Here is an 18,893-nt window from a genome sequence, read left to right on the forward strand (position 1 = left end):
ACATAAAGCAGTGTGCCGTCATACAGATTTGAAGCGTAAATGTTCTCTCTCTCTCCGTTTATGTGTGTGTAATACTGTTAATGCGTCCATGTGGGGGTGGGGTGCGAATTTCGAATAATCTTCGAATAGTTCTTATCGATCTTCGAATATAATTTTTTCTTTAATTGCCCATCCCTTAAACAAACAGCACGGTAAAGCTAAAATATCACATGTTTCTACAAATAAGAATTGAACACAAATTCATGTTTTTGTTTATATTGAGATTGTTCATATATTCTGATAACTTTACCCGCTGATGTCAATCTACAGACAAACTAATGTAACCATATTATACTTTTGATGTACATACAGCAGAACCTACATTTAATTCAAACATTTAGGGAAAAAACATTGTCCAGGTTTACAAATATCTTATTCTACTGTAATACATGTTGTTTGATGTAAAATTGCATTAGATCAGATTACTCAAGTGTGTCAGTGTTGTGTTGATATGAATGAATGTAGAGATGAATCTTACAGCGCTCTTCTGGTGTTTCTGATCACTGGCAGAAGTCGAATCACAGCTTCTTTAGATCTTCTGTATTTCTGCATCTCAAACATCTCTTGAGTCTCTTCAGACATCAGCAGCACAAACACCAGAGCAGACCACTGACCAGAAGAGAGATCTTGTGCTGAAAGATCTTCTGAATTCAGATACTTCTGGATTTCTATTATCAGGGAATCATCTTTCAGTTCATTCAGACAGTGGAAAAGATTTATGCTCTTCTCTGATGATTCAGATTTCTTAATTGTCTGTTTGATATATTCAACAGTCTGTCTCATGTCTTCTGCTGTGATGTTCAGTGAGGGCAGAAGATCTTTCAGCTCATTCTGATTTGACTCCAGAGAGAGACCCATGAGGAACCGCAGGAAAAGATCCAGGTGTCCGTTCTTACTCTGAAGAGCATTTTTAACAGCAGTCTTATGAAGGTCAACCAGTGAATTTTTCTTGACTGTCCTTTTTAGTTTGTTTCGCAGAGAGAGACAGAATGGGTTTGTTTTTTTGTTTTTGTAAATGAAAAGCACGTAAAGAGCAGCAAGGAATTCCTGAACACTGAGATGTACAAAACTGAAGACCTTTCTCCCAGAAACTGGCTTTTCTGCCTGAAACATCTGAGTGCATAACCCAGATAAAACTATACCATCATCGACATACAGCCCACATTCCTCAAGATCTTCTCTATAGAAAATCAGATTTCCTTTCTGAAGCTGTTTGAAGGCAAGTTCCCCGAGCTTCAGAACAACATCTTCAAAAGACTGAGGAAGGCTGGCACTTTGTTTTTTTGCTTTCATCTGTTCCATCTGTGAGAGTAAGAAGTAGATGTACATCCCTGTGAGAGTTGTGGGAGTTTTGTCCTGATTCTCTCGAGTCATCAGAGGCTGGAGAACACTGAGACAGATCCAGCAGAAGACGGGAATATGACACATGATGTGCAGACTTCTGGATCTCTTGATGTGTGAGACGATTCTTTCTGACATGTCAGGTTTGCTGTTTCTGGAGAAGTATTTCTCCTTCTGCTCATCATTGAATCCTCTGATCTCTGTCACCTGATCAATGTGTTCTGGAGATATCAGATGGGCTGCTGCTGGTCTGGAGGTGATCCAGATGAGAGCGGACGGAAGCAGATTTCTTTCGATCAGGTTTGTTATTATGACATCTACTGTAGTTTCTTTAGTAACATCTGTAAATCCCTCACTGTTCTTAAAGCTGAAAGAGAAGCGACACTCGTCCAGACCATCAAAGATGAACATCACTTTATCTTCTTCTTTAGGCAGTGATGACAGTTGTTTATCAGAACCAAAGAACTTTTTATTTATCAATCCCATTAGACTGCGGTTTCCTGAAATCAGATTCAGTTGACGGAAGGCCAGAGGAAAAATAAAGATGATTTCCTGATTTTCTTTTCCTTCAGCCCAGTCAAGGATGAATTTACTGACAGAGACAGTTTTGCCCACACCTGCGATGCCCAGCGTCAGCACTTTTCTATTTTGTCGACCTGTATCATGCTGGACTTTAAATATGTCATTACACTTGACTGACGTTTCCTCAGCAGCAGTTCTGTTTAATTCAATATGTCTCACTTCATGTTCATTCACTACTCCACCAGTCTTATTCTTCACTATATAGAGATCAGTGTAGATATCAGTCAAGTATGTCTTCTGGTGTGAATTACCATCCAATATTCTCTCATAATCCCGTTTTAATAACCTCTTCAGTGTGTTGCTGAACTCACTGTGATCATCATCAACAGCTTTACTGTCAACTGCAGATGCACCTACAAAACAGTAATGAAATACATTTACATTTATGCAATTGGCAATCACGTTTATTCCAAGCGACTTACATTGCATTATCATAAACATTTATACTTAGGCATATGCAATCCCCTGGGATCGAACCCACAACCTTGCACTCATACCACTGAGCTACAGGAACAGGTCTTAAATGATCGAGGATTTAATCTTCTTATTGTGTCAGCATTACTGTTCATTTATTCAATGAGAGGGATTTCCCTTCCCATCATGCTTTGCGTAAAACTGCATTCTCTTTAAAAGCTATTGAGCTTTAAATTATGGTATATTTTGTGTATGAGCCCATACAGTAAACTCTAAAAAATGGTTCTTAAAAGGTTCTTTAATGATGATAAATGTATTATTTAGAAGCATGTCTTCTGAAGAACCTCTTTTCAGCTGAAATGGTTCTTTGTATTGGGAAAGGGTTCTTTATTCCCGCCTTTTTTGGTTTAAATTAAATCAGTTATGTAGAAGCTGCCTCCTGATTGGTTGTTTGTCCTGAATCAATTTTTTTATCTATGCAAGATATTTTATGGGTAAATAATTAATGGGAATCTGCTTTACCAATTAATTAGGACAGTTAAAATGTATATACTCTACTCAATATTTATCACAAATATTATATCATCAATCATTATTTACTTCTACTGGTTGAATGTCAATTTTTCTAAAATATTTTCATGAACAGTATCTTCATGTTTCTTCAACAGTATGTGTGTTCAAGTTGTATTTATGTTTATTTATTGATATTTCAGAGTTTTGTATATGACCTTGTGCTGGGAGTGAACTTGAAAGAGACGGGTATTTCTCGCGGTATCAGCTCAGAAGTCTGACAACTGTGTCATACTGAATGTTTTAAAGGCGATATGTTAATGTTTCTTTTAAAGTTGATATCCTTAATTGCAATTTACATTTTAAATAATTTTGGAAATTAAGTTTTGTGTGTTCTTAAAGTACATATATGTACTTGTCTCTATTTCATGTGACTTATAAGCAAAGCTCTAAACCACTGCAGGTCTGACTTTGACGGTTGAGGTAAATTCAGTGACACATTCAAAAGGTAAGTAATCAAAATTTACGAATGAATCTTTAGCCAAACATTATCTTTATTACCAAATAACATGATTATACTGCAGGAGTCGGCTCAACAAAACTTCTGCCAAGACATTATTTTAACATGTGAGAGTGACCTCCACACTAACTACTTGTTTTGTCTCCATGTCTCATCTTCAGGCTCCTGAAAACACCTGACAGACACAGCTCTGGTTAAGTCTAATGCTCAAGGGTGATGAGCACAGCCATAGATGGAAAGTGGTGGGAATCTGCGATGATCATGGCCTGCAAATCTGTGCTCCATGGCAGACCAAGATCCTACTTTTGTTTGGCTAGAAACTTAAATAAATAATAATAATGGATGTAGTTATCTGCCACTTAATACAGAAAACAATACAATATTTAATCATTGTATTGCCTGTCTGAGTTCTTGGCTGTAGTGCTTGCTGTATAATCTTGCTGACCAGTTAACTTTAAATAATAATCAGGTATTTTTACATTTTTCCTGGTTATATACAGTTGAAAGAAAAAGTATGTGAACCCTTTGGGCTTACTTGGATTTCTTCATAAATTGGTCATAAAATGTGTTCTGATCTTCATCTAAGTCACAACAATAGAGAAACACAGTCTCCTTAAACTAATACCGCACAAACATTATACGTTTTAATGTTTTTATTGAACACAACATGTAAACATTCATAGTGAAGGGTGGAAAAAGTATGTGAAACCCTAGGCTAAAGACTTCTCCAAGAGCTAATTGGAGCCAGGAGTCAGCCAACCTGGGGTCCAATCAATGTGATGAGATTGGATGTGTTGATTAAAGCTGGCCTGTCCAATAAAAAACACACACCAGTTTTGAGTTTGCTGTTCTGAAGAAGCGTTGTCTGATGTGAACCATGCCTCGCACAAAAGAGCTCTCAGAAGACCTACGATCAAGAATTGTTGACTTACATAAAGCTGGAAAGGGCTACAAAAGTATATCTAAAAGCCTTGATATCCATGTGTCCCCGGTAAGACAGATTGTCTACAAATGGAGAAAGTTCAGCACTGTTGCTACACTCCCTAGGCGTGGTCGTCCTGTAAAGATGACTGCAAGAGCACAGCGCAGAATGCTCAATGAAGGGAAGAAGAATCCTAGAGTGTCAGCTAAACACTTACAGAAATCTCTGGCACATGCTAACATTTTTGTTCCACAGCACTACTGGCAAAACATTCTGTGGACAGATGAAACCAAAATTGAGTTGATTGGAAAGAACACACAACACGATGTGTGGAGAACAAAAGGCACAGCACACCAACATCAAAACCTCATCCCAACTGTAAAATATGGTGGAGGGGGCATCATGGTTTGGGGCTGCTTTGCTGCCTCAGGCCCTGGACAGATTACTGTCATCGATGGAAAAATGAATTCCAAAGTTTATCAAGACATTTTGCAGGAGAACTTAAGACCATCTATCCGCCAACTGAAGCTTAACAGAGGACGATGCAACAGGACAACGACCCAAAGCATAGAAGTAAATCAACAACAGAATGGCTTCAACAGAAGAAAATATGCCTTCTGGAGTGGCCCAGTCAGAGTCCTGACCTCAACCCGATTGAGATGCTGTGGCATGACCTCAAGAGAGCGATTCACACCAGACATCGCAAGAATATTGCTGAACTGAAACACTTTTGTAAAGAGGAATGGTCCAAAATTTCTCCTGACCGTTGTGCAGGTCTGATCTGCAACTATAGGAATCGTTTGGTTGAGGTTATTGCTGCCAAAGGAGGTTTAACCAGTTATTAAACCCAAAGGTTCACATACTTTTTCCACCCTACAATATGAATGTTTACATGTTGTGTTCAATAAAAACATGAAAACGTATAATGTTTGTGCGGTATTAGTTTAAGAAGACTGTGTTTCTCTATTGTTGTGACTTAGATGAAGATCAGAACACATTTTATGACCAATTTATGAAGAAATCCAAGTAAGCCCAAAGGGTTCACATACTTTTTCTTTCAACTGTATATACTTTTATTTTTGTTCTCACATTTCTACTACTTTTCTGCTAAAATGGGCTTAAACTTATTTCTTTACTTTTCCTATGTCTCTGTTTTGGGCTGTTTTTTTCTGTAAAGCTGCTTTGCACCAATGCAAGATTATGAAAGGCATTAATATGTTCAAATATATTGAATGTTGCTTGACATTTAATGATGTGACCAATAGGAAATAAAAGTATTACTTGATTTACATGTCTTGCTTATTGTTTTTATAAGGTAAAATGGAAATAGACAATCGTTATATCTGTAAAAAAATTAATGAATGAATTAATAAAAAAAACAAAATTACCCCCCACTATTTTCTGATAAAGATATGGTTCTTTATAGCACCCCTGAGGTTCTATAAAACCTAAAATGGGTTCTATATAGCACTAAATTGGGTTGTGCTATTGCTTTTTTGGTGCAATTTAGAACCATGTGAAGTGAAACAGCAACATTTACATATTATTTGACATATATTTAAATAAAAACTCAATAATCATGTATTTTTCATTTCATGGGTCATTACCGGTTGCAAAGTACTATTTAAATGAAATTAATTGCTTTCAGTGTGCTGGATTCTCGTTTTGTTCATAAAAAATTAACACATAAATTAGTACTGACAAGACTAGGACGATAGTGTTTTAAGTTACTACACTTGCTCAGATGTTCTAAAGGATACCAACACCTCTTATATGTGATAAGGTCGAGGAAAATTTGGTCGTCATGTCTTGACTCTTTTAATGCTTCAACCTCACAGTCATTTATTTCTTCATCAAATTGATTCCTTATCAATAGCACTGAGTGAAACACTTCTGTTGCTGAGAGAGAATTCATTTCATTTCAGTTCTGTTCTGGTTCAGTTATAAGTTATTTTCTCGGCTGATATTTGGCTCAGTTGTGGCTCATGTTTGTGTTTAATCCAGATCTGAGTCACCTGAAGGTCGTCATTCTTTACTGTATGTGATCTGAGGGAAACTGGTTGTGTGGACTGAAGATGGGACAGAACCATAATGTGATGCGTGTATGTGAGATGTCACTGCTCCATCAGTCTCGTTCTCCAGCATGTAGAGATCAGTTTTAACATTATTCAGACTGATACAGTTCAGTCTCTACATCACCATTCAATAAGCGCTCATGTTTCTGTTTTAAGATGTTCTTCAGTCCGTTTCTGAACTCATTTTAATCACAATCAACAGCTTCACTTTCAAATGAAGGAGAGAGATTAACAGACTCATGAACTTTAACATAAGATGAAACTCTTTTTCTTTACCTTTCTTTACTTTGAGTTTGTTCTCTAGTTCTTCAGCCAGCTGGTTCTTGTTCATCTTCCTTAGGATGTCTAGTGTGACGTTCACGGCTCCTTCTTGTTTCTCACGCTCCACCATCTTATCTACTGTATCTAAGACATCTGCTTCCTCCAGTCCAGAAGCTGGAAACTTATAATCATTCCTCAGGTAACACCGAAACCTTTTCAGTTGAGCTTTATCCAAATCATCCAGTGAGTCTATGAGGAGCTTCTTAACAGACGCCATCATCCAGCACTGAGTCACTTCTGCAGGACGAGAAGAAAAACATCTCAGAGAGTTTCTGGAGATCAGATGATGTTGCTGTGTAAATAATAAACCAAGAATCTGGTTCACAGAAGACAACAGTGAGCTGTTGATTTTCTGCATGTGTTTCTGTCTCTTCATAATGAACCCATTCAACATGTTTGTCAGATGGTGGAGAGATTTGATGATGTGAATCAAATACTGTAGTAAAGTTGATTTCCGTGTACACCTGTGTTCTCTGTCTGATCTGACCCACACACCATAAACTGACTATAGACCTAATGAAACTGTTCTATTGTGAGTAGACATGATGAGTGCTGGACAGAAATGATTAAATGAATGACTGACACCCACTATGTGTTCATAAAAGGAGAAACATTACTGTAAGAAAAGCCATCTGAACAGATCATCTTATTGTTTTATCTGAGTTAAAGGGATATTTTACATATGAGAGTCACATTTGTAACCTTCTATGACACTAAACAGTAAACAGCACATAAATACTGGTGACCAAAACTTTATGGAGTCCCATTATCAAATCTGTCTGAGGTCATAGTTCAAACGTGCGGCCTGACCTGAAGAATAAAGTTTTCTGTTGCAAAATATGACTTGTGAAGTAAACTAATAAAGACCAAACAAGTGTTTTTAGACTTAAACCTGTCATACTAAATTTACATTTATGCAATTGGGAGATGCTTTTAACCAAAGCGACTTACATTGCATTATCCTATACATTTAAACATATGTATGTGCAATCCCCTGAGCTACAGGAAATACTAACAAAATGAAAGACAAACACTTTGGATTATAATAAATTCTTCAAATACAGAAGCACGTCACACAGATTTTATCTCTGAAAAAATAAAGACTTTGGACCAACCTTAACAAATACTGTCTATCCTAATAACTTATATTTACCATTAAAACCAACTGTAGCTGTTTTATTACACTTTGCTTAATACTCAGAGTTGTCATAAAAATAACAGTCAATCAATGCATTTGCAGTACCAATATAATGTCTTCTGATCAAAGCAACATTTCAAAATATTTGTATTATACCAAAGTACCAAAAACCTTTAAAAATACCAACAGAACAAAATACAAAACATTGATAACCCCAATAATAAACAAGCATTGAGTCAATGTTAAAATGGTCAGTATCACTTTTGCACCCACAATTACTGCTGAACAATGTTGAAACTTCAACAAACCCGCAATGTTTGCTTTAGTTGGGCTCTTGACTCTTGTGTTTAAACGAGCCATTCTTTTGCTGTTTTTGAGCATTTGATGATGTTTTTTGGGTGTTTAACAATGGATGTTTATGGTTATTGTTTAAAAAGATGAAGAACAACAGATGAAAATCTCTTTTTTTCAGTGTTGAAGTGCGATAATCGGGTCCCCTATGCGTCCAGCAACCCAGAAAAGGTGAAAAACAAGAACCCTGTAAGTGTGTTTTGGTGTGCCTATACCTGCAAGCATGTGAGAAATTGAACCGTTCAGATTTCCCTCCTGTTGTGAAGTAAAAGCAGGCTCTTATTATAATGTTACCGCCCCTTAATCTACACAATTCCACCCACAATGCTGTTGTTGTTTTCACAAGCGACAGCAGTGTACGTGACACCATAAAGTCTTTGTTTAGAGTCCCAGCCTCAGAAGACACGAGACAGAAGTGGATTTATTTTATTTTTTACTGGAAATCCATCAGAAACCATCAGTAAAAACCTTCTTGTTTACTCAAATCACTTCAAACAGGAGTGCTTTTCAACCAAGGACAGTAGAAGCAGGATTTGCTTCAAAGTTGTTCCTCAAAAGGGATCCTGACAAACTGAACGAGACAAAACTGTCGATATGAGTAATATTTATCAACAGTATAGGAAGATGACGTCAGCATATGATAGCGAAGGGAGCTAAGTAACAGGCTAAATAGAACATTCAAACCTGTGTTAAACTTATTGTATACAGTATAAGTGCAGATAGACACTTGGAGTTTAACTGTATGTGTGTTAATATCTGTTTAATGTCTATTAATATATGTTTGTTTTGCTAATAAACAGGGGTGAAAACTGCAGGTTAGTTTCGTTTTAAACGTCCTTGGGCTAAAAAAATCTGTCACACACCAATACAGGGCATACTAGTTATGCTCTCACGTTGAGTGTTTATAACTTGTCAATGACAAGCACTAAAATCCACGTAATTCTTTTGAGATCTGCAGGTGCCCATTCTATCTTGTGCAAGCATACACGCACAACATGTGTTACGGTTCTGTCCCGGTTTTGACAGGGCAGAAGAGAGGAAGAACCCAAGTGCAGGCACACGGCGGTAGTAAGGGGTTTAATTAGATATTTATTTTAAATAATACAAAAAGGAAAAACAAAACCCACGAGGGGGGAAAACAAGACAGGATAACTATTGAATAAAACAAGGACACGGACTAACTAGATTAAGAAAACAAACACTTGGTACAACACTAAACTATACTACAAGACACAAGGTAACAGGACGTTGACAAGATTAGGCGATATACAAACAAGTCACTAGACATAGTGACAATTGTAAGCATTGTTTCCTCAGAAGTTCTTCCTTTGGAAGTTTAAATAAGACGCATTTAGTTTCACGTAGAACACAGGATTTAGACGGCAAACGCATCATGAACAAGCAACAGTGTTTTTGGGAGGAGAGTGAAGTTTTAACGGCAGTCCCAGCAAAACGTAGGCGGGTACTATGACTGGTGACATATAGACATGACGGTTAGAGACACGTCTCATTTGCATGATTCAGAGTCGACTCCCTTTTTTACGAGCCAATGACTTTGTTATTTATTCACCTTAGGACTTACAACTTGGCAGACTGCTTACTTTCATACTAGGCAACAAAACACACCGCATGAAATGTAATTTTCATGATCTAATCCTACTTACTCTTTAACATCATTCATGAGAGTAAACCAACACACTTAAAATGAAAACTGATGGATTTTTGAAAGATAAGTTCTCAAATCATTTAGTTGCTGCTTTGAAATAATGTTGTTTGAAATGGTGAGACCTAAATAACCAAAAACAAATCTTAGGGCTCCGGACAAAAAATCAGTTAAGGAGCCATTTGCTACTATAGAGGCGAAAAACACAGGCGACAAATTATTTTTTAAAAAGCCACATAACATGAACATGAACATTTTTAAATGGCTTACTTTTATTTATCCTGTGTTGTGTATATCTTCCCCCTAATAGGTTTTGGTCACATAAAGTTTTTTCAAGTTGTTTTTCCTCATAAGCAGGCCCCTATGCAATCTGCAGAATTCCGCGGAATGGTCTTAGATTTATATTTGTGGACAAATGTAAACACATCTGTATAATTGTGTTCAAATAGTATTACAATGCTGCCAGTATATTTGAATGGAGTTGATAGCAGTTTTTGTTCTACTTATTTAAAAAGAGGCAGAGAAGGGTTGTTATCGATTGTCTTGATGCTAAAACAACTGTTGAACTCTAAATAATCTGAATTAATTTAAACCAACAGAAAAGATGCATGTCAAGACCATATTCATATATTCTATAGCATGGGCGTTGCTAGCACTTTTTATTCGGGGCTGTAGCCCCGATTGTTTGTAATCTAGCCCCGAATGTTTTGGACTGGAAATATTATAATAGGAATTCAGTAACTGGACGTTTAAAATTCAATGTTCAATGTTGAAAAGGTATTAACTTTAGTGTGCGTGTACACACAGACAAAAATGGACTATAATTCATGATATCAAAATCCAGATTATCTCAACAAGCCCGCACAGTTTTTCGTGATTCTACTATTGTGAACAAAAAATCTTAATCCAAATTCCCTACATTAGCCCCTGATAGTTTTATATCCTAGATACACCCCTGTTTATAGGCTTTATGAAAGAGCAGTGATGTGCGGTCAGACTCACTTTTCATCATGAAAAAAACGAATAATGAGAACATAAAATAAACTTGAATAAATGAAACCTGTTCTGTGCTATAAATTCCAATGATTCCAATAATTTGATCATTGTTATAGTCAAAATCGCTTAATTTACACATTTCCTGCTCTGAAAAAGGGAGAAGGGGGATGTGCCGAAGTGAATTGTTGAGCCTCACCTCAGACTGCACTATCACTCACACACTGGGTTGTGTTGCTCTCTCTCTCTGCATGTCGCCAATATAACGTTTGCAGGCACGTTTATTAAACACCCTCACTTTCAACAGTCTGGATAATATCTTTCATGAAAAGAGTTGTATGTAGCCCCGATTGTTTGTAATCTAGCCCCGAATGTTTTGGACTGGAAATATTATAATAGGAATTCAGTAACTGGACGTTTAAAATTCAATGTTGACGCTGTGTACATGATGCCGACTGCAGCCTCTCTCACACACGCCGAGTCTGAAACACACAGGCACATACACACACCATGTGACTGATTTCAACCTATCATAGAACATAACCATTGCAGTTGAGCTGCTCGACAAAATAAAATATAACAGTGTGAGGGCAGAGAGGACTACAGAACGGCAATAGCACGTGCCAAGAAACAAACAAATCTTCTTTAATTTTGGCACTGCAAAACACTCTTCTACTTAAGTATCACGGTAATATGAAGCTTCACCACGATCTGAAAATACTTTGGGATCGGAGCAACTACGAAGCTGCAGAGTAAGGATTTCAACAAAGCTGGTGCGCAGATGTTTGTCATCTGCATTTAAACCCTACATAAGACCCGACTCCAAAATCATCATGGAAGTCCAACAAGCTCTTTCAAGTCAAGATCAAGGATCGGAGCAGCCACAACCGGGCTGAACGCGGAATTCTAATGGAAAACCTCATAACAGCTCAACAAGCCTCATCCGGTCAAGATCCAGGCGTCAGCTCGATGTGCGCCCCTCCTGTATACCGACACTCCTTCAGGATCAGAGCAAGTACTACCGCAGTCGAACGCGGAAGTCCAATGGGAACCATTAAATGGACAGGTAGATGGTCATCCTCTGCTTATGAGTCTTAATAAGACCAGACTCCTCTACCATCACGGCAGCTCAACGAGCCTATCCGTCTAATATCCAGGTAAATCTTGCAAATACTGGTGGTGGTGTGTCACGGCCTACCAAGGCCTGTTCAGTATCGTGGCCTACCAAGGCCTGTTCAGTGTTGTGGCCCATTAAGGCTGCGTTTCTATGTTGTGGCCCATCGTGGCCTTGTCAGTGTTGTGGCCTAGCAGGCCTTCCGTCACTGGGGCCTCTAGTCGGCCTTGTCAGTGGTTGTGGCCCGTCGGGGCCTTGTCAAAAAGAAGGGGCTGGATGTACCTCATAATGTCGTGGCCTTCCGGGGTCTTGTCAGTGTTGTGGCCCAGCGGGCCTCGTCTCAGTGTTGTGCCCTATTAGGGCTGCGTTCCTATGTTGTGGCCCATCGCGGCCTTGTCAGTGGTTGCTGCCCATCGGGGTCTTGTCTCAAGTGTCGTGCCTTCCGGGCTATGTATCAGAGTTGTGGCCCATCAAAGCCTCGTCAGTGTTGAGGCCTATCGGGACCTCTGTCACTGGGGCCCCTCGTCAGCCTCGTCAGTGCTGTGGCCCATCGAGGCCTCGTGTATATGTTGTGGCCTATCGGGCCCCGTCTCAGTGTTACTCACGACCAGCGACCGGTAAATTGTTTTATCACTAACATTTGCAATTAATATCGTTCTGCAGGTTCTGCTAGAGACTCCAACCAGCAGGTGAGTAGAAATAATTTCTTTTGGGGGGGTAGGCCCCACTCCAGAGGTAAGCCCACGATCATTCTCTGGGGTTGGCTACGCCCCCGCCTTACCATCTCAAGGCGGGAAGTGGAGGACTTCTTGGCCCTCTGGATGCGAGCCACGGACAGGGCCTACTCCAAAGAACTGTCACCATCTTATTATATCCATATATATTCTGTCTATCAGCTGTCAAATAAATGTTGTATACTCAACTTTGGCCTCCGAGTCTTTCTGGTAGAAATGTTGCTTCAGCGCTAGTTCTGCCAGGAAGACTCAATCTTATATCACTCATTGCCAATCAACACCCAACCAATCACCTTCCGACATGAAACATAAAAGATCGCCACTTACCCCTTCCTATGTCCGCAGTCGGAGCTACGTGATTCGCCCCCCATCCTCCCCACCACCACCAGGAGGTCCCTGTCAATATAACCCCAAGGGGGTTGGCTACGCCCCCGCCTTACCATCTCAAGGCGGGAAGTGGAGGACTTCTTGGTCCTCTGGATGCGAGCCACGGACAGGGCCTACTCCAAAGAACTGTCACCATCTTATTATATCCATATATATTCTGTCTATCAGCTGTCAAATAAATGTTGTATACTCAACTTTGGCCTCCGAGTCTTTCTGGTAGAATTGTATTTAAAGAGAAAGATCGTGGTATAAAGTTTAGTCAAACAGCAATTATTTTGTCTAATTCAAAGACGGCGCCGTCAGCGGAGCATTTTAGTGTATTTCATCCGTGAAAAGCTGTCTACACTTTATACTCCAACTATAATTGTAGAAAAGTGAACCTGCACCGGCAGTAAAATAAGCAGCTTTTGGATCTCACTTTGTCAAGAAAAACTCAGCAGAGCAGCCCATAAGTTCAGACCTCGAGCTTGGCTGGAACTTCAACACGACAACAAGTGAAATAAAAACATGATCATATTGAAACATTATATGAGACACTGAAGTGAAGTTTATCATTTAGTTCATACCGTGTAGTTTGTGTTTGTTTGACGATGAATTTGAGCCCACTTCCTTCTTCCCGTTCTTAAACACAGTACCATTAAATGTTAAATAGCATATGTAAAATCATTAAGAATAAGTTTACATTTACAAATTGTGAGCACTTGAATGGTGATTATAATGATTTTCAAGATGAGCAAAATCAAAAACAAAGTTAGAAATGCATTTACTCCATATTGTAGGTTTGAGAATTGTCCACAGATGATATTTCAACTACAGAAGAGGACAAAAGACTGGAGGCTGTTTTGTGATGGGTTACCTTTAACATATTCCAGTGGAGTCTCATTTTATTTGACCAGTGTGCTGAAAGGCCCTGTTTTAATAAACACTCACTTCAATGTACAGCTGCTTTGTAACAATGAAAATTGTAAAAAGCGCTATATAAATAAAGTTGAGTTGAGTCAATGTAGGCCTACAGTATGTCTGCAGAGGCGTTCTGTGTATGGCAGGGGCTCTCGCGGCTGTCTGGTCAGGTCAATTCAAATTAATATTTTATTACAGGATTTATTGCAGAACCATCGGAAGAATGAAAAATGTAAGTGACTCCTCACAGAGAAAAGATTGTAAAAACAATACTACTTTATCAGCAGCTTCTGTGGTGAAGGACGCGTGACAAATGATTTTGACTCTGCTGTGAAGTATACTGGGCTCGAATCTGCCTAACTCACTTCTCAACTTTTTCACATCACAAATCAGATCTGCTTCCATTTGTTTTTTAACTATAGATTATTTAAAGTGTTGTGCTTTGTTTTATTATATGTGAGGATGGCTGCTGCAGTTTGCAGCATGTATGATAGGGTCAGGATTATGTCTCTCGTGCAGCTGCTATGTAACAATGAAAATTGTAAAAAGCACTATATAAATAAAGTTTTGTTGAGTTGTGGATTAATAAATTCTGACGTCACTGTTGTCAGGATTCCATCACCATCTCCCTCCACTCATTCCCTCACTCCGCCCACTCAGTCATTCACACGCTCATTGTCACCCGATTACTAATCACTATCACCTGGACCTCATCAGCAGTGCACCCATTTATACCACAGACCAACATTCACTCATTGTCTGATCTCGTCTACACATGACACAGTTTCTATACCATACGTACCTGTATTCCTACCTACTGTCCCAATCTTCTCAGCGAATCTTCTTCCCGCCTGTAAAGGAATTCATCATCAGCTTTATCAGCAAGATAAAGAGAGAGACTTGGTTACACTACGGATAAGTTTCCATCTGTTTTGTCATCTTACCGGATATTCACCTATTTCATTGTACCGATCCATTCTGCAAATTAAACGTATAAACTTACCATTCTGTCTGTTTCGTCTCTGCCAAAACCTGACAACTGTATGTCTGATCCTTTTAATTCATTTTTGTAATGGCATTTTATTGCATGTCATTAATGTTTATCGAGGCAAACAATGCAAGAATTGATGTAATATACATTTGGTTTGTGAAATTACTTAGTTCTCATCTGTCGATTAAAACTTTTTTCATATCCTTGTTCTGCTTTTTCCCAGGCCTCCAACAATCTCACGTTCACATTCGGTTCAGGAATATTCCACTGATACACCATTTAATGGCAAATTAGAGCAAATTACTTCATTCTGCAGACACTGTTCATATTTCCATCCAAAACTATTTCCTCCATTCTTTTTATATTCCCATCACTCATTTAAAATTGAGCGTGTACGATTATTCTTATCACTACCCTGTAAATTAACCCAAAATATCACTGCTAGCTTTTCTCTTCTTAAATCTGATTTCATCTCTCCCATTTCAACCCTGCACTGTAAAAAAAAATGCTGTTAAAAAACGGGCAAACCTGGCTACGTGAAAACCTGGCTACACTTTATACTCCAACTATACTTATAGAAAAGTGTACCTGCACCGGCACCAAAATCAGTAGCTTTTGGATCTCACATTGTCAAGACAAACATAAATCAGCCCATAAATTCAGACCTCGAGCTCGTCTGCAACTTCAACATGTCATCGGTTTTAAATAAGCGTTCAGATTGATTAACACGACAACAAGTGTAATAAAAACATGATCATATTGAAACATTATATCAGAAACTGAAGTGAAGTTTATTGTTTAGTTCTTACCGTGTAGTTTGTGTTTTTTTGACGACAGTTTGAGGCACTAAATGGCAAATTGTCATGGATGCTTTTACTTTCGATTTTGAGACCACTTCCTTCTTCCCATTTACACATGTGTCGGTGCTACGAGATTTTTGGTTGCCAATATTTTCTCAGAGGGCAGAGTTACATGAATATTTATGAGCTTCTGTGTCATGTCAGGATTTTCAGTTTCTGCATGTCTAATGTTTAACAAGAAGGTAAATAAATACAGACGTTTCAACTGCATTCGTTAGGCGTAACGTTTTAGGGTATACAGGTCACCTGACCAAATGATTTTGATGCACTCACATCATTTTAAAAGTCTATTTAAAATAACACATTAAAGTAAAGATTCTGAGATAAAACAAGTTTATTTAGCCCACTGTTTCCGCTATGTATTGAACTATGAATGTGGATTATAAACAGTGACAAACTAAAGTTCTTAAATCAAAGTACCATTGAATGTTAAATAGCATATTTAAAATCATTAAAAATAAGTTTACATTAACAACTTGTGAGCACTGAAATGGTTATAATAATGATTTTCAATATAAGCATAATCAAAAACAAAGTTAGAAATGCATTTACTCCATATTGTAGGTTGGATGATTTTCATTCTGTTCACTTTCTGTCTGTCTCTCGACGTTGTGTCGAGAACGACAGATGGGGTTCGCCATTGAGAACCAATCAACTCTGACTACTATAGAAAATGCCAATGAAATTTGGCGAATGAAATTTGCATGCCGGTCTCCGCCCCCGGATGGCCGGTATAAAACGAAGCCGGCGTGCAGCATTCACTTACCTTTTGTTCTTCAGAGCCTTCGCTCATGACTCCAAACATAACGAATTCAACAAATTCTTATTCTTCTACATTGCCGGATCTACGACGTAGAGCACTGGATCGTCCCTACCTGCAGCGACCTTCCCCTGGGCGTCTCGCCAGTTCCGGAGGTGTAAGAGATTTTTTCTAAGAGGTCCTTTTCAGGACTGACTGAGCATTCTCCAGCGCGGCATGTCCTGCTGTTCTATTGGGTGTGGCACCCTCATCGAGGAGGGGGATGGACATGATCGCTTCATTAGGTGTCTGGGCAACCAGCACGCTGAAGCAGCGTTCATTGACACATCTCGCCCGCACTGCGGGCAGATTGTCATTCAGAAGTTGCGGTTACGGGGGCTGTCTTCCCACGGGAACCAGCCACCATTTCGTCTGCTACCTGGGCTGTACATCTGTGGCTACGGCCCCGATGACCACCCAGCGTTAGTGATATGGGGAACTCTGTGAACGTAAACCCGCCAGCCAAGTGCTCACGGGCTCTTCTAAACATTCCCCAACCGGCGGTGGCATACCTTCCGGATCCTCACGCACACACTCGGATACGATATGTGACGTAGATGAGATGTCGCTCGCAGCATCGGAGGGAGACTGACATCCGACTCTGACGAATCCGAGCTCCACCCCCAGCGGTCGAGTTCTGGAGGAAGGAGAAGTGATGTCATCCGTGCTAACCCGGGGATACCTGGTTCCTGAAGTCGGAGCGCGGTGCAAACCGCGCCCACCCCAGGTGCCATGTTTTTCCCGGAGGTGCATGAGGAGCTGTGTAAAACTTGGAACTCACGGATCATTCCAGTGAAACCAGCTCCGGCTCCCTTACTTCCCTCGACGGTGGGGCAGCCAAGGATTATGTCGAGATCCCCGGGTGGAATGTCCGCCCAAGCAGTTCGGACATCGGGACCCCTTCGACGGCACCCCGGTAGCAGAGGTCGAGGGGGAAATCTCCACCCTGTCAGCAACCTTCTCTCGAGAAGGGACACTGATGGGAAGACCCCAGGGAGAACAACATCGGGCCTGAACCTTCACAGCCACGTCTCTGATCGGTCGGTACGGGACGACTCCTGCCTCGTCACCAAAGCCTTTTCAGGGCCTGGCGCCCTCGCAGAGTTTACTCGCAGAGTTTTTCCGTTCTCCCCGGGTGTACTTGCAGCCGATCACACACTCCACTGGACTGTGCTGGGTGAACCGACCTCACACCCTGGCGAGGTGTGAGGTTGTACACATACGACAGCTGCCACCACTCTCAAACAGACAGTGCGTGCCATTGACCCGCCAGGCAGGTAAAAAGGCGGAGCCAACCTTCCCTCCTGGGACCCCCTGCGACAGATGGTTAGCTACGCCAGCCGACGAACCACCCCCCGTGGGAATGATGAAGTAGACCGTCCCCTTGGTCACCCTGTCACAGTCCCTGGGAGCTCGAGAGCTGGCCACACTGTCTCGCTGGCCAATGCGGGTGGTCCGTCTTGGTTACTCAATCCAGTTCGCCAGAGACTGATCTTACCCTCTGTAAGAGGTAGGGACGCCTCCATACTTCGGGTAGAGGTCTCCACCCTTCTTGCAAAACAGGCATCGAGTTCATCCCTCAAAACCAAGATGTTCTGTGGGTCACGACCCGCACTTCATCGTTCCCAAGATGGTGGGTTGCACCCCATAGGTCTGCGTACCCTGAACTAAGCACCTTCACCAGCTGCTGTTCAGAGTGCTCATGCAGATACACATCCTGACATCTATGAGGTGTCAGGATTGGTTCGTGGCAATCGACCTGAAGGACGCTTACTTTCATGTCTCGATCCCCCTCGACACCGGCCGTTCCTACGGTTCACGTTCGAGGGGCGGGCATATCAGTACAGAGTCCTCCCTTTCGGTCTGTCCCTGTGGGTACTAAACTATCTCGACGACTGGCTTATCTTAGCACACTCGCGAGATCTGTTGTGTACACAGAGGGACCTGATGCTCCCGCATCTAGATCGATTGGGATTTCAGGTAAACTGAGAAAAGAGCAAACTCTCCCCAGTGCAGAGCATCCTCTTTCTCGGTATGGAACTAAACTTTGTGACCATGACGGCGCAGCTGTCAGAGTTGAACTGGAGGCTCCTGGGACACATGGCATCCTCTGCTGGGGTAATACCCCTCGAGTAATGCACATGAGACAGTTTCAACACTGGCTACAGAGTCGAGTTCCGAGGACAGCGTGGCACACCGACAGCAGGCCCATGGTGATGTCGCCCTGCTGCCGACGCAC

General features: G+C 40.5%; 1 protein-coding gene across 1 annotated transcript in view; it reads right to left on the minus strand.

Moving 5' to 3' along the window:
• The window catches only part of LOC130417005 (NACHT, LRR and PYD domains-containing protein 3-like), a 33,138-nt gene extending 17,279 nt beyond the window's left edge, over positions 1-15,859 (minus strand). The window contains exons 1-3 of the mRNA XM_056742348.1: positions 15,805-15,859; positions 6,680-6,961; positions 518-2,315 (exon numbers count right to left, since the gene is read on the minus strand). Coding sequence (XP_056598326.1) covers positions 518-2,315; positions 6,680-6,944 — 2,063 coding nt within the window. The 5' untranslated portion in view covers positions 6,945-6,961; positions 15,805-15,859. The remainder of the gene's footprint in view (positions 1-517; positions 2,316-6,679; positions 6,962-15,804) is intronic.
• Between the last annotated feature and the right edge of the window lie 3,034 nt (positions 15,860-18,893).

The sequence above is a fragment of the Triplophysa dalaica genome, unplaced genomic scaffold, assembly GCF_015846415.1.
Source record: "Triplophysa dalaica isolate WHDGS20190420 unplaced genomic scaffold, ASM1584641v1 Contig7, whole genome shotgun sequence".
Lineage (NCBI taxonomy): Eukaryota > Metazoa > Chordata > Actinopteri > Cypriniformes > Nemacheilidae > Triplophysa > Triplophysa dalaica.